At 44.8% G+C, this 25,913-nt stretch overlaps 2 protein-coding genes across 3 annotated transcripts in view; one reads left to right on the top strand and one right to left on the bottom strand.

Moving 5' to 3' along the window:
- LOC310861723 (ceramide synthase 5-like) overlaps positions 1-25,913 on the top strand; it is a 131,072-nt gene that overhangs the window by 24,469 nt on the left and 80,690 nt on the right. The gene's annotated exons all lie outside the window — the stretch shown is intronic.
- The window catches only part of LOC310862280 (NACHT, LRR and PYD domains-containing protein 3-like), a 29,612-nt gene that overhangs the window by 861 nt on the left and 2,838 nt on the right, over positions 1-25,913 (bottom strand). The window contains exons 2-15 of the mRNA XM_083770103.1: positions 25,333-25,468; positions 23,641-23,991; positions 22,405-22,772; positions 21,574-21,770; positions 21,327-21,484; positions 18,631-18,828; positions 17,707-17,823; positions 16,777-16,976; positions 13,767-13,928; positions 11,776-11,949; positions 10,428-10,601; positions 4,678-4,851; positions 3,819-3,992; positions 1,176-1,343 (exon numbers count right to left, since the gene is read on the bottom strand). Coding sequence (XP_083626229.1) covers positions 1,176-1,343; positions 3,819-3,992; positions 4,678-4,851; positions 10,428-10,601; positions 11,776-11,949; positions 13,767-13,928; positions 16,777-16,976; positions 17,707-17,823; positions 18,631-18,828; positions 21,327-21,484; positions 21,574-21,770; positions 22,405-22,772; positions 23,641-23,991; positions 25,333-25,468 — 2,751 coding nt within the window. The remainder of the gene's footprint in view (positions 1-1,175; positions 1,344-3,818; positions 3,993-4,677; positions 4,852-10,427; positions 10,602-11,775; positions 11,950-13,766; positions 13,929-16,776; positions 16,977-17,706; positions 17,824-18,630; positions 18,829-21,326; positions 21,485-21,573; positions 21,771-22,404; positions 22,773-23,640; positions 23,992-25,332; positions 25,469-25,913) is intronic.

The raw sequence follows: 25,913 nt of genomic DNA, 5'->3' as shown, positions 1-25,913 counted from the left end.
GTATGGCGTACTAACGACATACGTGTAACGGGACGTGAGTCCGGCAGAACAGTGTAGGGGCGGCGATGGCTCAGGGGTAGAGTGGCTGGATGGTAACCGCAAGGTTGCCAGTTCGAACCCGGGCTCCCCCAGAGTTACTGTCGAAGTGTCCTTGAGCAAGACACTGAACCCCTAATTGCTCCTGATGTGCTTGGTTGGTGCCTTGCATGGTTTCCGCTGCCATCGGTGTATGAATGTGTGTGTGAATGGGTGAATGTAATGCACAATCTCTGTAAAGCGCCTTGGATAAAGACGCTATATAAATGCACCATTTACCATTTTAACAGTGTTGTTTTTGTCGACTAAAACTAAGACGAAAAATGTTCGTTGACTACCTTTTTCCACTGACGAAAACTACATGAAAACTAAGCTATGATGACTAAAACTAAGTCTAAATATACTGACAATTTCGTCAACAGCTGAAACTTAGACTAAAATGATAGGAAGGGAGTGGACAAGAGATCCAGCATAAGTCATTCTACACTTGGTTGCATGATCAAAATAGCAGATCAGCTGCGACGCTGTGAGCTTGTAGATCAGAAGTGTAAAAACAGTCATTACGACGGCATCAAGGCCCGCACGCCAAAACACATTTTGGTCGACTAAAACTAGACTAAAATGTGACTAAAACTAAATGAAAACTATTCAAAACACTATGACTAAAACTAAAATCTAAATTTGCTGCCAAAAACAACACCTCCGTCCACCTCTAGCTCCACCTCTCAGTGAAGTGCTTAACCCATTTAGACCTGTGGTCGATTCTACAAATGCCTTCTAAAACAGACAGTTTTCAGAAAACGTCATGTATGTCAGTGGTTCTTAAACTATTTCATGTCAAAGACCCCCAAAGATATATGTAATTGACCGCCGACCCACATCTGAAAATATGTTGTTCCATGGACCTCCCAGAAGCAAAGATTTGAGTTAAAAACGCTCGCTCTGAAAGAATATATTCAAAGATTTGTGCCACATTTTCACGATTTTTCAAAACTAGCAGACCTACAAGCTCGTAGCGCGGCACTCAGTGCCACGCTATGAGGTTGTAGATCTGCTATTTTTCAATAGATAAAGCATAACACAATGCTTAAAACATCAAAAGGGGTTCCTGCCCAGAATGGCTTAACTCGTATACTCACTTGAGCTCCAGCATGCTGTCGCTGTCCTGCATCACCTGGACCAGCTGAGGCACAGAGGCGTCGGTCAGCACGTTGTTCCTCATGTCCAGGCTCTTCAGACGCCTGCTGGCTCTGACCGCAGCGCACAGGTCCTCCACACAGCCGTCCGTCAGCTCCAGCATCTCAACCCTACAGCAGAGAGCAGACTGTTAAACCTGACCTCCATCATCTCATCCCTACGGCAAACTGTTAACCTGACCTCCATCATCTCATCCCTACGGCAAACTGTTAACCTGACCTCCATCATCTCAACCCTACAGCAAACTGTTAACCCTAACCTCCATCATCTCAACCCTACAGCAGAGAGCAGACTGTTAACCTGACCTCCATCATCTCAACCCTACAGCAGAGAGCAGACTGTTAACCTGACCTCCATCAGCTCAACCCTACAGCAAACTGTTAACCCTAACCTCCATCATCTCATCCCTACAGCAGAGAGCAGACTGTTAACCTGACCTCCATCATCTCAACCCTACAGCAGAGAGCAGACTGTTAACCTGACCTCCATCATCTCAACCCTACAGCAGAGAGCAGACTGTTAACCTGACCTCCATCACCTCATCCCTACAGCAAACTGTTAACCCTAACCTCCATCATCTCATCCCTACGGCAGAGAGCAGACTGTTAACCTGACCTCCATCATCTCAACCCTACAGCAGAGAGCAGACTGTTAACCTGACCTCCATCATCTCAACCCTACAGCAGAGAGCAGACTGTTAACCTGACCTCCATCATCTCAACCCTACAGCAGAGAGCAGACTGTTAACATGACCTCCATCATCTCAACCCTACAGCAGAGAGCAGACTGTTAACCTGACCTCCATCATCTCAACCCTACAGCAGAGAGCAGACTGTTAACCTGACCTCCATCATCTCAACCCTACAGCAGAGAGCACACTGTTAACCTGACCTCCATCATCTCAACCCTACAGCAGAGAGCAGACTGTTAACCTGACCTCCAACATCTCATCCCTACGGCAGAGAGCAGACTGTTAACCTGACCTCCAACATCTCATCCCTACGGCAGAGAGCAGACTGTTAACCTGACCGCTTCAATCCTACAGGACAGAGCAGACTGATGGGTTAATGACTGTTTGCTAACACCCTGAGCGCACGGGACGAAGTTCTCCGCCCCTTTCAATTAGTAATGCCCGACGTCCAGGACGAAGATTGATCAAAAGGACGGATAATTTAGCTATCAGAAACCGATCGCATCGCTCCACAGGCTGGGAGCGTCTGTTGCGCAACATTCGATGTTGCGCAACAGTGGGACGTCATCGAAAATGTCCCCCCCCCCCCCCCCCCCCCCCCTGTTTAGCCGACGAGACCGAAAATCTTTCCGTCCAATTCTAAGCAAAGATCATGTGTTAAGACGGCCCACTGCAGTCCCGTCGCTAGTCACGGTAGAATGAATCATACCTCCCGTTGTTGTCGATCGCCTCTAGAGTGTTCTGGCTACATCAAGCTGCTTCAGCCACATCCGGGATAACACACAGTCCGTCGGAAAAAGTGCTCCGCTGCTATAAATCGCTGGGCGATATGATTTAATGGATTAAATAACCCCGGGTGTTCAGGGTGTTAACCTGAGCCGCAGTGCATTCTCTGTTATAATCCTCTGATTTGATCGATTGATTGCTTTATTATTATTTATTATTAGGCAGAAATACGTAAACAGCAGTTTACAGCAGAGTACAGTCAAGGACAGAAAAATTGAGGTCTTGTTTTCCATTCAGGTCCTGGGTATTCAATTCATAATATGACATGAACCTTTGGCCTGCTGAAAGGTGGATTCGCAGGCCTGATTTCACTGTCAACGTTCCTATTCAGAGTTCTGGATGAAAATGTTCTCTGCCGTTTAGAAAGAAAAACAAACAAATGCGTTTCTCTCGCCTTAAACAACGCAGCTTTTCTCTCTTCCGACGAGACCTTGAACAATGACAGAGCTCATGTTTACACAGTGTCTCTGTTTGAAAAGGAGTGGCTTGTCTTTTTTAATCAACTAAACGTCCTCACATTCAAGGACGTGGTGTGACCTGCAACCAAAAATGATTACAGAGGCGTTTGTATCTGCACCTGGATTTGATTACACAGCCGCCAGCCGGTGCTCTCAGTATACAGTACACACACACACACACACACACACACACACAATCTTTTAGAACAGGGCTATTCCGCCACTGAGCAAAATCAAGCCAAAAAAAACCAATCTGTATTATTCTGAAACGTTTACAACAGTAGCACTGTTTTAGAAGGTCTGTGTGTCGCATATTCGGATTCTTAGCCTAATGGCTAAGAATCCGATTCAGGACGGGAACCCCTTTTGGTGTTTTTGAAAAACTTTGGTGCAAATCTGAATATATATTCTTTCAGAGCTTTTATTTTTCTTTAACAGAGATTTGTTCCAGGGGGGTCCCTGGAACAACATATTTTCAGATAATCCTGGGGGTCCTTGACATGAAAAAGGTTGAACACCATGGTTTTCAGAATGTTTATTATTTTGTAACTAAAACTAAATGAAAACTATTCAAAAGACTATGACTAAAATTAAAATCAAAATTTGCTGCCAAAAACACTGGTGGTAATGAGGTTTAGAGAGAGACTCACTCCAGGTTCTCCAGCAGACACAGCGGGTTGGCCACAGCCTCCCACAGGTGTTTGGCTCCAGAGTCTCCCACGTTGTTCAGAGACACGGACAGGGACTTGAGGCGAGACGTCCCGCTTCTCAGCAGCGCTCCCAGCTCCCCAAACACCTCCTCGGTCATCTCACAGCGCGTCAGGCTGGAAGGAGACGGTAGATTTAAACATCCGGTACTTAAACCCAAAAGTATATTTGGTTGCCGACCACCCAATCTCAAAATATTTTGTTTCCAGGGAAGCAAAGATTTGATTTGCCCAAATTGTCACAATGTTTTTCCAATTATTTGCTATTTTTGAGTAGCATAGCAAGTATAAACTAATGCTTTTTAGCTAAAATCTAAAATGCTTTCCCGTTTGTTATGGGTCAATGAAATGAAATGAGGGTGATATGTTTTGGTTAAAACATTATGTTATAGTTTAGCTATTGAAAAATAGCAGATCTACAAGCTCATACGAGTGTGTAGGTCTGCTATTTTTGAATTTCAGAAAACTGGAGGATTCAAAAGATTTTTATTTTATTTCGAGGTCAGGCCAAAATGGATTAAAGAGCTGGAGAGACATGGTTGTTACAGAACAAACACTTAGTCTACAGCAATGATAACCAGTAAGACGCCTTAATATAGGCGACGGGCGACCGAAGGGCTCTTGTCCACTAGTCCCTTCCTAACATTTTAGCCAAGTTTTGATCTGTTAATGAAATTGTCAATACATTTAGTTAGCTTAGCTTAGTCTTCATTTAGTTTCCATTTAGTTTTTGTCAGTGAAAAAAAGGCAGTCGACGGACATTTTTCGTCTTAGTTTTAGTGGACAGAAACAACACCGTTACCTGATCTTCTCCAGTGGACAGCCAGGTCTACTGAGGGCTTTGCAGAGCTCTAGCGCCCCCTCCTGGAACAGCTCATTCACTGACAGGTCCAGCTCCAGCAGAGAGCAGTGCTCTGAGCTCAGAGCCTCTGATAGGGCAGCACAGCAGTCAGCTGATACGCTGCTCTCAAAGAGACTGCACACACACACACACACACGCACACACACACACACACGCACACGCACACGCACACACAGTGATTAATGCACAGAAGCCAGCTGATACGCTGCTCTCAAAGAGAATGCACACGTGCACGCACGCATGCAGTTTTATTATATATTTAAAAAAAAGGATAGCTTAAAAACAGTCCAGGGATGTCATTGTATTATTGAGCAGTTGAGACGAATAACAAGTCCATAATTTATTCCCTCCAGGAAAAGGCCTAGCTGTCCTGACACCTTATCCATAATTAGTTTGGACTTAAGACTGTTATTCGTCTCAACTGCTCTATTTCTGACTGTTAAACAACAGATAGTTATTATATTATATTATTATTCACTGTTAAACAACATATAGTTATTATATTATATACTTATTCACTGTTAAACAACAGCTACAGTTAAACTGGGTCTCCTTGTTGATCACAAACATCAATCAAAAGGTGATCATTTGGTGCAGGAACCAAACAAGAGTCATTCTTATCAATGGTTCCACTGTAAAACACAGAAGAGCATTCTGGACTGTGATCCAGATATCTGTGCTTTATGATTCTTTCCCAGGGAGTTTTTATTTGTATTCAGTTGCTGGTGGAAGTCATGGCTCTCAGTTCCCACCTGATGTCGTGTGGGAGTTCAGACTGATCCAGACCATAGTGAATAACGACTAGCTTGCACAACGTCTTAAGACTAGGACTCAAGTCTAAGACGTACAGGTCCTTGCAGGGTGCTGGATAATTTACAAAGACGACGACACGATCTCCCACCATGCAAAAGCACATCCTCGTCTTAGGCCCTGGTCCTTTCCCCTTGGGCTTAACCTCCTTCCAGGAGAAGGTCTCTGGATTGAATTTCATGTACAGATCGTTGAAACTCTGTCTTCCGATTGGACCAACACCATTAAATATGTACAGCTCTCCATTGTAGGTAAAGGCTACATGATCCCAATGTCTTCCTGTAAGAAGCTGTGCAGAAGGTGTGTTCAGCAGCCAGAGGTTGGTCTCTGTGTCAAACACTCTGATGATGTTGCTGGAGGAGGTTTCACCCCCAAATACAAACATCTTTGTCCCAATGATGGTGGCAGAGTGACTTCTTTTTTTTTTTTTTTTTTTTTTTTTTTGCGGCTTACGCCTTTTATTGATTTTTTGAAGGGACAGACAGTAGGCTGACAGGAAACGGGAGAGAGATGGGGGGATGACATGCAGTAAAGGCCGTGTCGGGTCCGGGAGTCGAACCCGCGGCACACTGCGACTGGATTACCAGTCCGGTGCCCAGACCGTTAGCAGAGTGACTTCTTGAAGCAGGTGGTGGAGTTCCTCTGGTGTTAATTAAAGTCCAGAACATTGTGCTGGTGTCCAATTTGTGGATGTCATTAGTAAATGTCATCTGGGTCAATCCTCCATGAATAAACATGATCTTCCCCAAGACACAGGCTGAGTGGTTGCACCTCTCCTCTGGAACAGTCCCCGACACCTTGGGTTTGAACCATCTGTGGTGGGTGTCCACATCAAATGCATAAAGCACATTGCAGAAAGGAAACCCTCCCCAGATGTAGATGATATCTTCTATCAGTACAGCTGTGTGGCCAATCCGCTGGGTGGGAACACCAAGGTGAAGTTCTTCTCCAGTTGTCACTGGAGGAAACTTCCTCCAGCGTAAAGACACAGAGTTGAACACGTCCACACCCATCTGATCCCTGAAGCCATCACATAATCCTCCAAAGCAGTACACCTTGTTCTCCACTGCTACTGCTACTGCAGCAGCTGCATAGTGTCTCTCTGTTCCTTCACTCAGAAGAAGGACCCAGCAGAACATTTCTCACGCCGTAGTTTTAACTATTGCTCTGTAACGGCAGAGTCCTAATGTGTGAGCTATCGCTTGTTGGTTCAGTGGCACGAATGTCACACGGAGAGTCTGATGAATCCACAAAGATGATGAGTTGGGTTTTGTTCGATGATGGAAGCTGACAAAGTTGATGGTTAATTGTCCAAGCAGGTTGTGGTATCCCTTCAAGCTACACAGCAGACAGACAGTGTGTTCAGCTACACAGCAGACAGACAGTGTGTTCAGCTACACAGCAGACAGACAGTGTTCAGCTACACAGCAGACAGACAGTGTGTTCAGCTACACAGCAGACAGTATGTTCAGCTACACAGCAGACAGTGTGTTCAGCTACACAGCAGACAGACAGTGTGTTCAGCTACACAGCAGACAGACAGTGTTCAGCTACACAGCAGACAGACAGTGTGTTCAGCTACACAGCAGACAGACAGTGTGTTCAGCTACACAGCAGACAGACAGTGTGTTCAGCTACACAGCAGACAGTGTGTTCAGCTACACAGCAGACAGACAGTGTGTTCAGCTACACAGCAGACAGTGTGTTAAGCTACACAGCAGACATACAGTGTGTTCAGCTACACAGCAGACAGACAGTGTGTTCAGCTACACAGCAGACAGACAGTGTGTTCAGCTACACAGCAGACAGTGTGTTCAGCTACACAGCAGACATACAGTGTGTTCAGCTACACAGCAGACAGTGTGTTCAGCTACACAGCAGACAGACAGTGTGTTCAGCTACACAGCAGACAGACAGTGTGTTCAGCTACACAGCAGACAGACAGTGTGTTCAGCTACACAGCAGACAGACAGTGTGTTCAGCTACACAGCAGACAGACAGTATGTTCAGAAGTGTTGACAGATACTTCAGACTCTGTAGTAAAAGTTGCTGAATGACATTTAGTTTAGTCGACATTTCATTTTAAAGGACATGACATCATTGATGATGTCATCTAACTATAAATGCACCTAGTCTCTGCCCGGGCTCTGTACAGGTCCCCTGCCCAGTGTCCATATATGGGGCTGGCCTGTTCCGACATCATTCTGAGGTCTGCATAGACTCCATATTTGGGCATGCCTGACAAAGAACTCCATATATGGGCATAAACAGGACACAGACATAATATGGGGCATTCATTTCCAACTTGCATCGTTCCAAGTAGGCCAGTGCCCAATGGGTACCGCTCTAGTTACATAGAATACCCAATGACGTTACTCCAACTGACCGTCGTCTCGTGCGTGCGTGCACACATCCTTTATGCATGTTAATGTTCTCCACAAATCCTTTATAGAGCATAGCAGTGGCGGCCATTTTAATGGTTCCATGAATTGTAAAGCCCATTCATTCAGATTTCTGATAATGAATCAATGAATCGTGACCATAAAACCACGCACACACACACACACACACACACACACACACACACACACACACACACAGCACGCACTTTTTGGACAAAACTAGGACTCTCTCAATCTGGGATCGGCACCAGATAAAAAATACATCTGGCATCAATGGAGCTCTACTTACTTGAGACTCTGTAGTTTAAAGAGTGGGTTCTGCCGTTCTACTTACTTGAGACTCCGTAGTTTACAGAGTGTAGTTTACAGAGTGTAGTTTACAGTGTAGTTTACAGAGGGTAGTTTACAGAGGGTAGTTTACAGAGTGTAGTTTACAGAGGGTAGTTTACAGAGGGTAGTTTACAGAGGGTAGTTTACAGAGGGTAGTTTACAGAGGGTAGTTTACAGAGGGTAGTTTACAGAGAGTAGTTTACAGAGAGTAGTTTACAGAGAGTAGTTTACAGAGTGTAGTTTACAGAGTGTAGTTTACAGAGGGTAGTTTACAGAGGGTAGTTTACAGAGGGTAGTTTACAGAGGGTAGTTTACAGAGGGTAGTTTACAGAGGGTAGTTTACAGAGGGTAGTTTACAGAGGGTAGTTTACAGAGTGTAGTTTACAGAGGGTAGTTTACAGAGGGTAGTTTACAGAGGGTAGTTTACAGGGTAGTTTACAGAGAGTAGTTTACAGAGTGTAGTTTACAGTGTAGTTTACAGTGTAGTTTACAGTGTAGTTTACAGAGGGTAGTTTACAGAGTGTAGTTTACAGAGTGTAGTTTACAGTGTAGTTTACAGAGGGTAGTTTACAGAGGGTAGTTTACAGAGGGTAGTTTACAGAGTGTAGTTCACAGAGTGTAGTTCACAGAGGGTAGTTTACAGAGTGTAGTTTACAGAGAGTAGTTTACAGAGAGTAGTTTACAGAGGGTAGTTTACAGAGGGTAGTTTACAGAGGGTAGTTTACAGAGGGTAGTTTACAGAGTGTAGTTTACAGAGGGTAGTTTACAGAGAGCAGTTTACACTTTACAGAGAGTAGTTTACAGAGAGTAGTTTACAGAGTGTAGTTTACAGAGTGTAGTTTACAGAGAGTAGTTTACAGAGGGTAGTTTACAGAGGGTAGTTTACAGAGGGTAGTTTACAGAGGGTAGTTTACAGAGGGTAGTTTACAGAGTGTAGTTTACAGAGGGTAGTTTACAGAGGGTAGTTTACAGAGTGTAGTTTACAGAGTGTAGTTTACAGAGTGTAGTTTACAGAGGGTAGTTTACAGAGGGTAGTTTACAGAGTGTAGTTTACAGGGTAGTTTACAGAGAGTAGTTTACAGAGTGTAGTTTACAGTGTAGTTTACAGTGTAGTTTACAGAGGGTAGTTTACAGAGTGTAGTTTACAGAGTGTAGTTTACAGTGTAGTTTACAGAGAGTAGTTTACAGAGAGTAGTTTACAGAGGGTAGTTTACAGAGTGTAGTTCACAGAGTGTAGTTCACAGAGGGTAGTTTACAGAGGGTAGTTTACAGAGTGTAGTTTACAGAGTGTAGTTTACAGAGGGTAGTTTACAGAGGGTAGTTTACAGAGGGTAGTTTACAGAGGGTAGTTTACAGAGGGTAGTTTACAGTGTAGTTTACAGAGGGTAGTTTACAGAGGGTAGTTTACAGAGGGTAGTTTACAGAGGGTAGTTTACAGAGGGTAGTTTACAGAGGGTATTTTACAGAGTGTAGTTTACAGGGAGTAGTTTACAGAGGGTACTTTACAGAGTGTAGTTTACAGAGTGTAGTTTACAGAGGGTATTTTACAGAGTGTAGTTTACAGAGAGTAGTTTACAGAGAGTAGTTTACAGAGGGTAGTTTACAGAGGGTAGTTTACAGAGGGTAGTTTACAGAGAGTAGTTTACAGAGGGTAGTTTACAGAGGGTAGTTTACAGAGGGTAGTTTACAGAGTGTAGTTTACAGAGGGTAGTTTACAGTGTAGTTTACAGAGAGTAGTTTACAGAGAGTAGTTTACAGAGGGTAGTTTACAGAGGGTAGTTTACAGAGGGTAGTTTACAGAGGGTAGTTTACAGAGGGTAGTTTACAGAGTGTAGTTTACAGAGAGTAGTTTACAGAGGGTAGTTTACAGAGGGTAGTTTACAGAGGGTAGTTTACAGAGGGTATTTTACAGAGTGTAGTTTACAGGGAGTAGTTTACAGAGGGTATTTTACAGAGTGTAGTTTACAGAGTGTAGTTTACAGGGAGTAGTTTACAGAGGGTAGTTTACAGAGGGTATTTTACAGAGTGTAGTTTACAGAGTGTAGTTTACAGAGGGTATTTTACAGAGTGTAGTTTACAGAGAGTAGTTTACAGAGGGTAGTTTACAGAGAGTAGTTTACAGAGGGTAGTTTACAGAGGGTAGTTTACTTGAGACTCCGTAGTTGACACAGCGGGTTCTGCAGGGCCGTGGCCAGGTGTTTCACTCCGGCGTCGCCCACAGCGTTCCCCGTCAGGTCCAGAGTTCTGACCTCACAATGACCGGAGGACAGCGCCGCGGACAGAGCCTCCATGGACGCCTCGGTCAGCTTACAGGTGTGGAGCCTGGACATGAACGCAGAGACACATGTGATTAATTACAGTTGTGGAGTCTGGACATGAACGCAGAGAGACATGTGATTAATTACAGTTGTGGAGTCTGGACATGAACGTAGAGAGACATGTGATTAATTACAGTTGTGGAGTCTGGACATGAACGCAGAGAGACATGTGATTAATTACAGGTGTGGAGTCTGGACATGAACGCAGAGAGACATGTGATTAATTACAGGTGTGGAGTCTGGACATGAACGCAGAGAGACATGTGATTAATTACAGGTGTGGAGCCTGGACATGAACGCAGAGAGACATGTGATTAATTACAGTTGTGGAGTCTGGACATGATCGGATTTCCTTTGTGACTTCGTCTCGCATCGCTCCGGTCATGTAACCGTTTCTGACAAGAGGTAAAGGGGTCTGTGTGCTAATGCTACTGTGATCATTGCTCACAACAACAGCCCCCACCTCAACATGAAACAGAGGCTTTACAACAAGCCAAGGCTTATCTCTAGCTGTGCTTATGCTACCACCTAGTGGGCAGCGAAATAATTAAATTATAATATGATATGTATGGAACAATGTACATTAAATGATGATATGATATGTATGGAACAATGTACATTAAAGGAGAATTCCATACTAGAAGGCTTTCTTACCTTTATTTGTAGTTGTTACGTCCCCACCAAAGAGGTCCAGGTGTTATTTTGTGCAAAAGCGCATTATTGGCTATTTCCCCTAATATAAGCCCTCAATGGGGGTTGGGTTTTTGTGCTAATTCACTTATTTCCATTGAAATAAGTAGTAAAGTGTGCCGCTTCGGATACTATTTACATTATAAAGAGAGGACAAGCGATGGAAATAAGCGAATTAGCACAACACCCCAATGCCCCATTCAATTCAATGCAATTCAATTCAAATCATTGAGGGCTTATGGTAGGGGAAATAGCCAATAATGCACTTTTTGTTGGGCAGGTAACAACTACAAATAAAGGTAAGAAAGCCTTCTAGCATGGAATTCTCCTTTAAATGATATAATATGTATTTAACAGAACGTGTGTGTGTACTTTGCAGGCAGCACTGCTCAGTTATATTATAATGATGACATTAAAACATACGTGAGTGTCTGTACTTTGCAGGCAGCACTGCTCAGTTATATTATAATGATGACATTAAAACATACGTGAGCGTCTGTACTTTGCAGGCAGCACTGCTCAGGGCCCGACACAGCTGCGTGACGCCCTGGTCCTGCAGCTCGTTGAAGTTCAGGTCCAGAACCCGCAGCCGGGTGGCGCCAGAGGTCAGCGTCGACGCCAGGTCTCCACAGCACGCCTCTGTCAGCTTGCACACCGTCAGTCTGTACACACGAAACAAACACACCTCTGTCAGTCAGCTATAGCACACTGTTAGTCTGTACATGCGAAACAAACACACCTCTGTCAGTCAGCTATAGCACACTGTCAGTCTGTACATTACACACGAAACAAACACACCTCTGTCAGTCAGCTATAGCACACTGTCAGTCTGTACATACGAAACAAACACACCTCTGTCAGTCAGCTATAGCACACTGTTAGTCTGTACATACAAAACAAACACCTCTGTCAGTCAGCTATAGCACACTGTTAGTCTGTACATATGAAACAAACACACCTCTGTCAGTCAGCTATAGCACACTGTCAGTCTGTACATACGAAACAAACACACCTCTGTCAGTCAGCTATAGCACACTGTTAGTCTGTACATACAAAACAAACACCTCTGTCAGTCAGCTATAGCACACTGTTAGTCTGTACATATGAAACAAACACACCTCTGTCAGTCAGCTATAGCACACTGTCAGTCTGTACATACGAAACAAACACACCTCTGTCAGTCAGCTATAGCACACTGTTAGTCTGTACATACAAAACAAACACCTCTGTCAGTCAGCTATAGCACACTGTTAGTCTGTACATATGAAACAAACACACCTCTGTCAGTCAGCTATAGCACACTGTTAGTCTGTACATATGAAACAAACACACCTCTGTCAGTCAGCTATAGCACACTGTTAGTCTGTACATATGAAACAAACACACCTCTGTCAGTCAGCTAGCATACCGTCAGTTTGTATTAAAAAAAGAAGAAAGAAATCACACTTGTGTGAAGTGAGGGGCGCTCTTATCATCATACATCGTCATACATCAGTGCTACTCAACCCCCAGGTGGGCCGCATGCGGTTTAATGTGTTTGCAACCTGTCACGGTCATACCAATAAAAGTATAATTTGTTATTTTCATTGTTTTGAACAAGATTGTATGTATTGTATCGTTTGTTCCAAGATAAAGTGATATATGGCCTGATGTCAGCTGAGTATTAACCACTTGTTTATTTGGTCACCCGTGATAAATAATATGTTCCTTGTGTTATTTGTGATGAAAAGAGAGTTGAGCCAGAAGGCAAAGCTCTCTGTCTACCGAGCAATCTTCGGTCCTACTCTCACCTATGGTCATGAAGTGTGGGTCATGACGAAAGAATAAGGTCGCGAATACAAGCGGACAAAATTACGGGTGGCTGGCATCTCCCTTAGAGATGAGTGTGGCAAGATGAGTCTGTTTTTTATTTCCCCATATGCCTTACACAAGATGCCTCTTGCGTAAGGCATATGGGGAAGCAAAGAAACTGACTTATCTTGCCAAATGTTTATAGTTTTCAGAGGACAACGCACCAGACGAGTTAGAGCACGGTGGAAACAAAATAAAGTGCATTTAATTATGGTGTTTTGATTTTTATTTGCCTTTGGGAATGCTTCCATAATCATCCAAAAAAATAGCAATTGATTATAGGGGTGAGAAGGTTCCTCAAATTAATTGATTATAAAAAAGAAACATCAATGTTAATTGATTTGTATAGCAAAATATACAAATATATAGCACTGTATCAAATATGTGTGACTGACTGTCGTAAACGATACAGAGCCACCTCCCCCGACAATATCGCTGAGACAGTTTGTTTATTTTTGGACCACAATTCTTCTATGAAACGATTCTAAGATGACCCCATGTTATTCTCTCAATAGAGAAATGACTTCCGCAACCTAGTGACGTTAAGACTTCTGTACTCTATGACAAATAATGTCACCTCAGTGTGTGTGAGTCCAGTTAAAGGGGTTATTCAGGGTTCTAAGCTCACCTCAGGGTGGTCAGCTGGCTGTGTGTCAGTCCAGTGCAGAGCACCCGGAGGCCGGCGTCTCCCAGGTGGCAGTAGGACAGGTCCAGCTCCGTGGTTCTGCCCTGAGCCAGGGCTGAGGCCAGGTGAGGGACGGCGCCGGGACGCAGGGAGCTCTGGGACAACCTGTTGGATATACACATGGACAGTGGTTCTCAATCAGTGGTCCGTGAGGCGGTTCCAGGTGGTCCCCATGGATACATACATGGGAGAGTTGGTAACCAAATGGACCCTCATTAGTTCTTTAACTTTTGAGAGTGTAAATTTAAACGGGTCCAATTACGCTCTCAACAGTTAAAATGATGGGGTGCATACTTAGTTTAGACTAAGGTTGGTGAGGGGTGCGTTAAGACGACCGGATTAAGGTTGGTGAGGGGTGCGTTAAGACGACCGGATTAAGGTTGGTGAGGGGTGCGTTAAAACGACCGGATTAAGTACAAGAATTGTAATTTCGATCAAAATCGTATCCAACGATAACAAAATATTGTACATTTTGGGTCGGAGAGGCTAAATGTCATCAAATGGTGGTCCTTGGCTCAAATGTTGAATAAATAATGGACCGATTCAAATCCCCCCGTTTCTACCTTTTTTTCCTCCTAATAAAGCTGTTATTTTGTTTCTGATTTCGACTTTGAATATCTAGAAGAGTGTTGTATAGATTGTATATAATAGAGTTTATTAGAGTTTATGTAAACGAGTGTACAAAATGTACAAAAGGTTACACACCCTGACCCATAAGGGTCAATTTGGACCCCTAGTGGTCCAAATTGATGGACCCGACGTTGAGAAACTGTGTACTAGGGCTGTCCCTTCAGAGCCAATTAATTAATTAATTGTCAATTAATTTAACCCTTAGACTCCCGTTGACGTAATTAGATTATTTTATATGTCGTCTAGAGCTGGCAAAAGGCACAATCAGCTGCTATTAGGGGTGGCAATCAAAGTGGTTTGGTTTTAATTGTCCAAGACATTGATTAGTCGTTTCTCCATGCATTTTTTCCTCTCTCTGACTCCCATGCACATGTACACTTGTATCCTCTAGATATAATTGGTTTGATTCTACCAGTCTATATCTTTCAACAGTCTGCAGCCACCGTGAAACTTCCAATGGCCTGTAGCCAAAGTTCCCTAACTTCCCTCTAATGTTTCATTGGTCTGAGCAAACACTCAGAAGGATGGTCTTCCTGCTTTCTTTGTCGCACCTCCAACGGTGCCTTCTGAGCGTAACTTGAACAACTGCTGAGCAACATGTAACACTTTGTACAATACGCTAATGTCAAGTTATGGCTTATTCAAACCTAATTAAAGAATGAGTTAACAGTTGCAATACTTTTAATAAACTGTTCCCTGCATGCATGCGTGTGTGCGTGCGTGCGTAAGGCAGGGTTAGTTAGGTAGACAAAATGTAACGCAAAAGAATCAAACCACTTTCTCGTGCGCACGTTAGGGGGAACATTGCCGTGTAGCCACAGTGAAAAAATGCAACATTTTGGCAGAAGTTCAGTTCTCTACCAGTCTACCTCACCGACCTCATTCAGGTCGCATTCATACCAGAGAGCTTTGCTGCGATTAAAACGAATCCTGCTGCGCATTGTCAGAAAGTGCGCTTCGTTTGGCAGGTGTGAAGGCTCATTGGAATCCTAATGCGCAGCAAATAACCGCATTTTACTCCGCCCAAAAACGTGGGTTTCGCTTCGCTTCGAATCGCACTTGACTACGATTCGGTGCAGGTGTGAATGCAACCCGCAGTAAATAAAGGAAATGAAGCAAACATAATGTGGCGGGTGAGGAGCTGAACACAGTTGGAGACGGAGAAGGCATATTTTACGCAGCGCAAAGATGTCCCGTTACTGTGGATAGACGTGGTCGAATAAGGAGACTGAAGCCCTGATCGAAATGAGGACGTGTAGGCTACATTAATCAATTGCTTAAGAAAACACATAAAAACACTGCAGTGTATTATAGCCTACATAATATTCTGTCTGTCTGTCTGTGCGTGCTGTAAACATGGAGTGCTGTCACTGTGTGGGACTGGGGAGTTATATCAGTGCGCTCATGCAGCGCTGTGCTGCATGCCCAAAAGAACAGTGTGTGGCGGCTGCGTGCGTAGAGAGAGAGAGAGGGGGGGGGGGGTCCCAGACGGCACGACACATGCACGTTATGAGTGTAATTTTATCACCATAGATTTCACTGTGTAGGCTATAGTTTATGAACGGAACACATTGATAAAGGTCCCCTCTGCTGCGTTTCCAATTGCTGCGAATGACACTGTGAAGGCAAACCGCAGCCAATTAAATATGCAAGTATCCCCTTTCCCCGCCCATACGGTTCTGAGTCTACCGAAGTATTAGGTGAGAATGTGACCTCAGAGGCAGGTCTCTGCAAGACAGCATGGCATGCAGCAAACACTGTTTTACAGATATAATGCTGCTTATGTGTTTCCTTTTAGTCAAGGATAGCTCTTGTACCGCACACACTGTACATCATTCATCTGGGGGTCCTTCCACGGGTCTAGAGCAGGGGTTCTCAACGTTTTTGGCTGGGGACCCCTGGAAATGCTTTGACCATGCCTCGCGCCCCCCCGCCCCGCCCCCCCTCTCCCAGCCGAATACAAACTGACTTCAAAAATAACCTTAATAATAGAGAAAATATATCATAAATGGCTGGTTTCAGGACTCACATGATATTGTCAGCCATACAAACGGCTGGTTTCAGTTCTTACATGATCTTTTCAGCCATACACATGGCTGGTTTGAGGACTCACATGATCTTGTCAGCCATACACACGGCTGGTTTCAGGACTCACATGATCTTGTCAGCCATACACACGGCTGGTTTGAGGACTCACATGATCTTGTCAGCCATACACATGGCTGGTTTGAGGACTCACATGATCTTGTCAGCCATACACATGGCTGGTTTGAGGACTCACATGATCTTGTCAGCCATACACATGGCTGGTTTCAGTTCTTACATGATCTTGTCAGCCATACACATGGCTGGTTTGAGGGCCTGGGCCTGCTCCTCCGTCAGATCCCTGGTGTTGTAGAGGTTGAGCTGCTCCAGGGTGTCTCCCAGGCTGGTCATCATGTAGACGAACCCTATGTAGTCCCTCAGGCTGCCACCTCCGTAGCTGATCCCCATGCGCGCCGACGGGGTGACGACATCCTTCACCTGGAGCGGTTTGGGACATTATCGGACCATTTAATTAATAGCAAATCTCAGGGCTATTGGAGCGAGGATGGACATTTCCTACATATTGACGTTTGTTGTCAGCCATTGTCCGACATCGCTTTGGTCGGGTTGTCCGACCGACTACTAACCCTAAATCTAACTCTAACCTCAGTCTTAACCGTTCGCCAACTCGCGGTAGGCAGTATGTAGGAAATGTCCATATTGTTGCTCCACTGCTATGGTCTGATAAGGAACATAGTGGTGAATATGGGTTATTGTTAGCGGGTGAGCCTCACCAGCTGCGTGTTCTGGCTCTGGTGCAGCAGGCCGTTAAGGCCTATTCATAGTCTGGAGTTTCGCTTCAGTGAGGTGACCACCGGAGCTGTAATAACGTGGAGCGGTGGTGAGTAAAAACAGAGAGAAGGGCTGGGGAGAGCCGCGGCTCTGTGACATCATGTTGTAGGTCGGTGGTCACCTCAACACCGGAAATATTAGACTATGAATAACGCTTTAGTGGTACTACTCACCAGCTGTGTGTTCTCGCTCTGGTGCAGCAGGCCGTTAGTGGTACTACTCACCAGCTGTGTATTCTGGCTCTGGTGCAGCAGGCCGTTAGTGGTACTACTCACCAGCTGTGTGTTCTGGCTCTGGTGCAGCAGGCCGTTAGTGGTACTACTCACCAGCTGTGTGTTCTGGCTCTGGTGCAGCAGGCCGTAGTGGTACTACTCACCAGCTGTGTGTTCTGGCTCTGGTGCAGCAGGCCGTAGTGGTACAGGTGTCGGCCTTTATCGAAGCCTTGCAGCGTCTGCCGAGCGCCACTCTGGAGCCACGCCGTGAAACATTCCACCTGATGGTCACAGCAAGGTTAGTACAGTTAACCAAAAACTAAATAACGAAACAACGAAAACTAAAAATAAAAATAAAATAAAACATTTTCGTTAACTGAAGTTACTGAACGAAATACAAACTCTAATAAATAAGAAAAGAAAACGATAACTAATTGAAACTGTATTGTGTGTTTACAAAAAACTAACTAAAACTAACTGAAATTATTTTTCTCATTACCAACACTAACTGAATATATATAACTTTAGTATCTTTTGTTGAGTTTGTATTACACAATAGGCCTAGTTACTCTGACCTAGAAAAAAAACCCTATTATAACCTTGGATCAGAGGCGTAATTTCAGAAAGAAATATAATAGGGGGTGGAAAAAAATAAGTTACCATAGCTCCATTTAATAAGTTACCATGGGGGGGGGGGGTGGAATGTTCGCCCATTCCCAAAACAGGGATGCCATCGTGGAAAAGTGGTTAATAAATTAATGGTTGCATACAATGAAAGGCTTATCTAAAATTATAACACATGTAGACGGACATGTAGACGGAATAATATGCACAAAAAAAAAGCAATTCAGAGTTGGGGACAATAAGCAGTCAAGACGAATAACAGTCCAAGTCCACACTAATTATCCGTAATGTATAAATGATGGATAAGGGGTCAGGACAACGAGGCCTTTTCGGGGAGGGGTCAGAATAAATTATGGACTTAAGACTGTTATTCGTCTCAACTGCTCATGCATAAAATGACTGAATTGTATGTTAAATGACCCAAATGACGACCACCAGCCCCCCCCCCCCCCCTGCCCTGCTACCTGCTCGGAGCTGAACTCCCCCAGCAGAGTCTCCAGCGGCGCCTTGCTCCGAGCGTCCTGGGACAGCCCGGACAGGAACAGGTCCAGAACCGCCACGCGGCCCGCGGGGCGCTCCACCAGCTCCATCACGCCCCCCTCAGACCCCCAGGTCGGCCCGTCCAGGTAGAACGACACGGCCAGCAGGAACTCCTGCACCCGCTGGACGGGTGTGGAACACAGTTATTATGCCATTCAGGACGGGAACCCCTTTATGTTATGAATGGTTTATTTCGATCTTATGCCATTGGAACACTCATTTGACATGATCGAAAAGGTATAGGCGGAAGCTAGTAGCTTATTATTGCCTGTCCTTATTACATGGTTAAGTAATAACTAAGAGAAATTTGGAAAGAAAAAAAACACAGGAAACGAAAAACAGTCAAGTTATACTTTAGCTATTGAAAAATGGCAGATCTACAAGATTTTTCTAAAATAGCAAACCTACAAGCTACGAGCTTATAGGTCTGCTTTTTTTAATCGTAAAAATGTGACACAAATCTTTGAATATATATTTCTTTCAGAGCAAACGTTTTTAACTCAAATCTTTGCTTCTGGTCTGGAACAACATATTTTCAGATGGGGGTCGGAGGCCAATTACATAATAATTCTAGGGATCCTTGACATGAAATAGTTTGAGAACCACTGACATAGAAACATTTGGTTTTTCAGAAAACTGTCATGATTTAGAAGACATTTGTAGAATCGGTCTCGGTCTAAATGGGTTATTAGAGTTCAGCCGTTGAGACCTGAGATCAGATTCTAGTCTACTAAATAACTTATAAATCCTGACAGTTGTCTGAAAAACCAAATGTTTCTATAGACGAATCGAGGAACGGGTCTCATGGTCGCAGCTTACGTATTTCCTGTAGGCGGACTCGACATAGCTGCAGGGTTTAAACCCTCACCAGGCGCATCTCTTCCACTACAGTGAATGGCAGAGTGACTGATGTTAGTCTGCCTCAAACATTACTCTTTTACCTGCTTTTTTACTAACACTAACATTACAAAGATGCCCAGAACATCGAGATGAACCTGTGTAGTTTATGGCTTTTTTTTTTAGTTTGTGGCAACATAAAGAAAATAAAAAAACTGAATGCCAAAATATCCACCGCGGTGGCTGAGATCAGAGCCATTGAGTAATGGTTAAGACAAAGCAGTGAAAGATACATAATGTCAGTCTTACCCAATACCCAATCTTTCTGTTTTATGAACACATGGCTGCTGTATTTTATACCTCATACTAAGCATTTAAAAGTATGAGGTATAAAGTACAGCAGCCTTGTGTTCATAAAACAGAAAGATTGGGTATTGGGTAAGTAGTTATGTATCTTTCACTGCTTCGTCTCAACCATTACTCAATGGCTCTGGTCTCAGCCACCGTGGTGGATATTTTGACATTCCGTTTTTTGTTTTTTTATGTTGCCACTACTGTTGGAGCAGCCATAAACTACACAGGTTCATCTCGATGTTCTGGGCATCTTTGTAATCTTAGCATTAGTAAAAAAGCAGGTAAAAGAGTAACGTTTGAGGCAGACTAACATCACTCACTCTACCGTTCACTGTAGTGGAAGAGATGCGCCTGGTGAGGGTTTAAACCCCGCAACTACGTTGAGTCCGCCTACAGGAAATACGTAAGCTGCGACCATGAGACCCGTTCCTGGATTCGTCTATATCAGGATGTTACGGCCGCAGGCCTATAGGTATGTCTTTTTCTGCGTGGTGCGCACAGTACGCGGCTGCGCGCCCCCTTTGCCTAACCCCTCCCTGTAGATCCGTCAGCGCAGCCATTGGTGTGGAGCATTACCGCCGCTCCGCTGTTGGTCGCCTGCTCCGCACATCGCTCCTCCAACCAGCATCTACACCTGCGCCCACCTGACGGCATAAAGGCGCCTTCACTCCCGGCCGCTGTCCAACAGCCAGTCTCCAGAGTGGAGCCGGCTAGAGGCAGCGCGCCCTCCGTGCAGAGAGAGCATGCACGGAGTAATATATGGAAACTTCAGTATAGCAAGAGTTGCTATGGGTGAACAGTTTATTGTGTAATCCCGTTTGTTGTTATCACCGTTAGTAATTCTATATTCTGAGCACCGGGCCACGGAAGCCTGCTTTTTGTACAGTTTGTTAGATTAGATTAGAGTAGGCAATAGTAGGGCACTGTTGTCACTTTATTTTCGTTTGGTAGGTTAGTGTCTAAAACTCAAGAGGTTAGTTTTAGTATGCTTTTGATTATTTCCCTTAGTTGCTCCGTGTGTCATTTATGTTTGAAAAAGGTATAGTAATTCATATTGAATACCTATGTAAATATATTGTTTTCCACTAATTTGTATGCCACAGAACGAATAATAAAGACCTTTGGCATTTTACCACCTTGCCTTCTTACAATAACCGTCCTAGACTCTGTGAGTCGTTACACAGGACCCCCAAAGATTATATGTAATTATCCGCCAACCCCCCCCCCCCCCAGAATCAAAGATACAAGTTTAAAAAATGTTCGCTGTGAAAGAATATATAAAATAGCAGAACTTCAACTACAAGCTCGTAATTAGAATTTTCCCAAAAAATTAAAACCAATAAAATCTAATTCTAATTAGAAACAAAATATATTAAAAATGAACGAAAACTAAACTGAATTGAAAGATGGAAATAAAAACTATTCCAACCTGGGTGTGGAAGGAGAAGACCTCGCCGCCCGACCCCGGCTCACCGTTCACGCACAGGAGGGCGTGGACCGTGGAGGAGGAGGATGTGAGGAAGGGCGTCAGGCCGAATGCCGCCATCTGCTCCTTGGTGCATGTGGGGGGACTCTGGCCTGCTGGGGCTGCCACCATTACACACACATTACACCATTACACACATTTAAGTTTAAACATGTGGCTCTGGCTCAAATAATTGTGGACGGGGCCTTACTCTGTCCGAGGCTGCAGTGACGAGCCATCCTGCCCAGGGCGGTCACCAGGTCCCTGAGGTAGCCGCCGGTCTCCTTGAGCGAGACGGGCCGGAGCAGGCTGACCAGGACGTTCACAAACAGCTGGGTCAGGGTCTCAGGAAGACCCTCTCCGGCCTCCGTCTGGGACTGGTAGACAGAACACACCGTCCAGCAGAACCTATAGGGGTAGAGAGGGCTCGCCACAATTACTACATAATACAAGTAAGACGCGCAAACGCGGGAAGCGAACGCAGCTCGTGTGTGTGTGGTTGTGTGTGTGTGTGTGTGTGTGTGTGTGCTACAGCTGCGCCCTGTGTGTGTGTGTGTGTGCTACAGCTGCGCCCTCTGGTGGCGGGCGGGTGGTGTAACAGCGGGACAGACAGACACACAGACACACACACAGACATTCAGCCCTTGCTGTCATAGTAAGTGGCTCACTGCGTTCGCAATAATAATCGGTCTAATTGCAGATCTACAAGCTCATAGCGTGGCACTACGAGCTTGTAGATCTGCTAAAAACAAATATCGTGAAAATGTGGCTCAAATCTTTGAATATATATTCTTTCACGATGAACTTTTTAACTCAAATATTTGCTTTAGGGGGTCCCTAGAACAAGATGTTTTCAAATGGGGTTTGTGGCCAAATACATTTAACTCTGGGGCTCCTTGACATGAAATAGTTTGAGCACCACTGACACAGAAACATAGTTGTTTTCAGAAAACTGTCAGGATTTAGAAGCCATTAGTAGAATCTAGTGTCAGGTCTAAATGGGTTAATGGTCAACTTAAACGTGTAACGGTGACAGCCCTACCTCGGCGAGGTGCAGAAATCGTAGCAGGCCAACGTCCTCTCCATGTGTGAAAGCATGGCCGCCGCACTCGCCGCCTCAGGGAAGAACCTGCCGACGAACTCCTTCCTCTGTGGCTTAAGGAAGCCCAGCAGATGCAGCGTGGCGGTTCCGAGTCCGGTGGGCAGAACCTTGAGCCAGTCTGCGGGCTTGGAGGCCAGCAGCACGGCCGCTCCTTTGAGCAGCTCCCCGTGGATCAGGCTGGCCAGCAGGACCGACAGCGAGGTGGGCTGGCCGTGCTCAGAGCACAGGCTGAGGGCCGACGGGTTCAGGCTGGGTCGGAACCCGAACCCGTCCAGATCGTCAAAGACAAACAGGATCTTCTCTGGCTCCTGCAGACAGTAAGAACAATAATGAGCAATTAGCACTTCGCAAAAACCGCCGCCCACAAAAGCGACTGTCTACCAGCGACTGTCTACCAGCGGCCAATCCAAATAGTTTAGCAACCGCTGCTAAGGATGGCAAACTTAAAGGTATATTTAGTGATTTCACTTAATTCAAATATCACTTCTTTTTTTGTCTTGTTGTGATAATCCTCCCTACTATAGAATGTGCTAACCATATAAGGAGTTCCTCCCTGTCCCCAGTTAACCCCTGGGGTAAAAAGAAAAATTCGTTTTTGGCTAGGTGGCCCAGCCCTTCATCCAATCAGGATAGAGAGGGGCCTTCCGCCAATCATGAACGAGTGGGGGGCGGGCCTTGGTGTGCGTGCTGTTGGCCTGTCGTGTGTCCCCCCACTGTGGTGCGTGCATGTGCACATCTTGTTACCAGGGCTGACCAGGGGGGTTTCCAAATCACCCAAATCACTGAATGCTCCTTTAAAACCCAGCATTCCTATACTGAGGGGAACATTCACCAATAATAGCCGATCTACAAGGTCACAACAAAATGGTTTCAATGTAACAAGCATTCTCATAGACTGAGGACATTATGCTGCGTTCACACTGGCAGCGGCAAAAGATTCCGTTGCTCCAGACTGCATGATGGAAGCATTTATATTTTACTCATGATAGAACTTCCGTTGCTCCAGACTGCATGACGGAAGCGTTTGAAAATTGCGAGAGGCAACAGTCTGGCCACGTGAGAGACTAGTGGTCACCTTATCACCTAAAAACTGGAGTATGATGAACAGGCCTTTAGGCAATGACACTATGAGGCTAACGCGGTATGTAATAAGTGCGACGGGTCACCGTACCGTACCTGCAGAATGTGGGAGACGGCGTCGGCGGAGAGGTGAGCGTAGCGTCGTAGGATCAGCGCCTCCAGGGAGAAGGTCCCGCCGCCGTGCTCCTGAAGCGTGTCGAGCTCCCGGCACTGGAAGTGGAACACGTAGGAGAAGCTGTGGAGGTGCTGGTCCTTGGCCCATCCCACCACCACCTTCTCCAGGATCGTGGTCTTCCCGGAGCCTGCCGGGCCCACCACCATCACCAGCGGAGCTCGACGTAGGAGGGCCTTGGAGGTGTTGCCGTCAGACAGAGCGGCGAGCACGGCCTGCTCCACAGACGACGGCTCCGGAGGCTTCTCAGCGGACGACACGGATCGACTCGGCACCTAGACAAGATTGATAGATAGGAGATACCTTCAGTCAAGTGTTGATTTTGTCAACTAAAACTGAGACGAAAAATGTCCATCGACTACCTTTGTTTTTCACCGACGAAAACTAAATGGAAACTAAATGAAAACTAAGCTATGATGACTGAAACTAAGACTAAATGTATTGACAATTTCGGCAACAGATAAAAACTAGACTAAAATGTTAGGAAGGGACTAGTGGACAAGAGATCCAGTATAAGTCATTTTACACTTGGTTGCATGCTGAAAATAGCAGATCTAGAAGCCCGCGACGCGTTGTGACAGAATAAAATCAGCCATTACGACGCCATCGAGGCCCGACAAAATACATTTTAGTCAACTAAATCAACTGTAGATTTAGTCGACTAAAACTAGACTAACACATTCTAAGACATTCCAGGTGACTAAAATGTGACTAAAACTAAATGACAACTATTCAAGAGACTACGACTAAAACTAAAATCTAAATGTGCTGCCAAAAACAACACTGCCTTTAGTATCCCGTGGGGGGTGGATAGAACAGCAGCTTAGGGTTACAAGTTTACAGGTAAAGAGTAAGACAAGGATTTTCCATTTGTAGCAAGTAAAAGTAAAACCGGGAAAGCATCCGTGTCATTTTAGATTTTTGCATTGGCTATTCAAAGATAGCAAGATCTACAACAGGTGTTCAACAAGATCTACCCACCATTGCTGGAAATGGCTTTGGAATATATAGCAGCGATGGCATTATTATAAGAAAATTTCAAAATTGGAATGGAAAAAAAGAATTGGAATGGGAAATAGAGGGGGAGAAATGGATAGGTAGAGATTTTGTATTTAATTTGTAATTCTACCAACATTTGTGTGCAAATTATTGCATTATGGGTTTGAGCTGACAGGCCCTGTTTTATGTCAATCAATCAAGTCAACTTAATTCAAGTGGCAGATGCCAAAAATATATTGATTAAATATTCTTTAGGATCATGTCAAGTGATTTGCCTTTGTGATCTACCTTTTGGCCACCCCTGATCTACAAGCTTGAACTACATCTGCTATTATTATTATTATTATATATTTTGTTCTTTGTATGCCTACAGGTATATTGATAGTTATACAGTAGAGACGGAAATGTGGAGAGAGGTGGGGGAGGAGGCGGGTGACACACAGCAAAGTTCGTCGGGATCGGGACTCGAACCTGCGACGCACCGTCAGGCTGGATTACCAGCCAAGGTGCACAGACCGCTACGACAGCCGCCCGGACCATTTCAGATTTATATTTATGTATATAAAATCGAAAATAAAATAAATAAATACAGTGATATTGATATTGTTCTGGGTTACATTGGAAGACATCAGAGGGATGTAGAGGTCGTTGAGGACCACGTCAGAGGGCGTGCGGCCTCCCAGCAGCGATGACCTTCCCTGCGATGACCTCTGGCTGCTGGCCAACAGAGTCTGCTTCTTATGCATGGTGACACTGTTAGGGGGGGGGGAGAGAGAGAGAGAGAGAGAGAGAGAGAGAGAGAGAGAAGATTAACCATAAATCCCCTTTTCAACTCTTTTCATATCAAGGCTCATTATTTATTGGGTATTTGAGCCACGGAACCATCATTTGATGACATTTAGTCTCTCAGATCCAAAACTAACAAATATTTTGTTGTCGTTGGACAAGATTTTGTCCATAATCCATGCTGTATTGATGTTGGTACCATTAGGAGAGATAACAGGCAAACGTTGACTTCTTGCACATCAATGCAGATTTTAATTTAACTCTTGAGAGTGGTTGAAAACGACTGCTCTATACCGCTGGTCTCAACCCATGGTCCTTCACTTGAAGGGGTTCCAGCGTTCCGGCTCTGGGGCGTGCGTCTCTGCTGAAGGCAATACTTTCCCCGAGATTATTCCTTGCGAGGCATAAGCGG

This window comes from Protomyctophum parallelum (genome assembly GCF_964188405.1).
Source record: "Protomyctophum parallelum genome assembly, chromosome: 7".
NCBI classification, from domain to species: domain Eukaryota; kingdom Metazoa; phylum Chordata; class Actinopteri; order Myctophiformes; family Myctophidae; genus Protomyctophum; species Protomyctophum parallelum.
The sequence above is the reverse complement of the archived record's forward strand: the minus strand, read 5'-3'. Positions and strand labels throughout refer to the sequence as shown.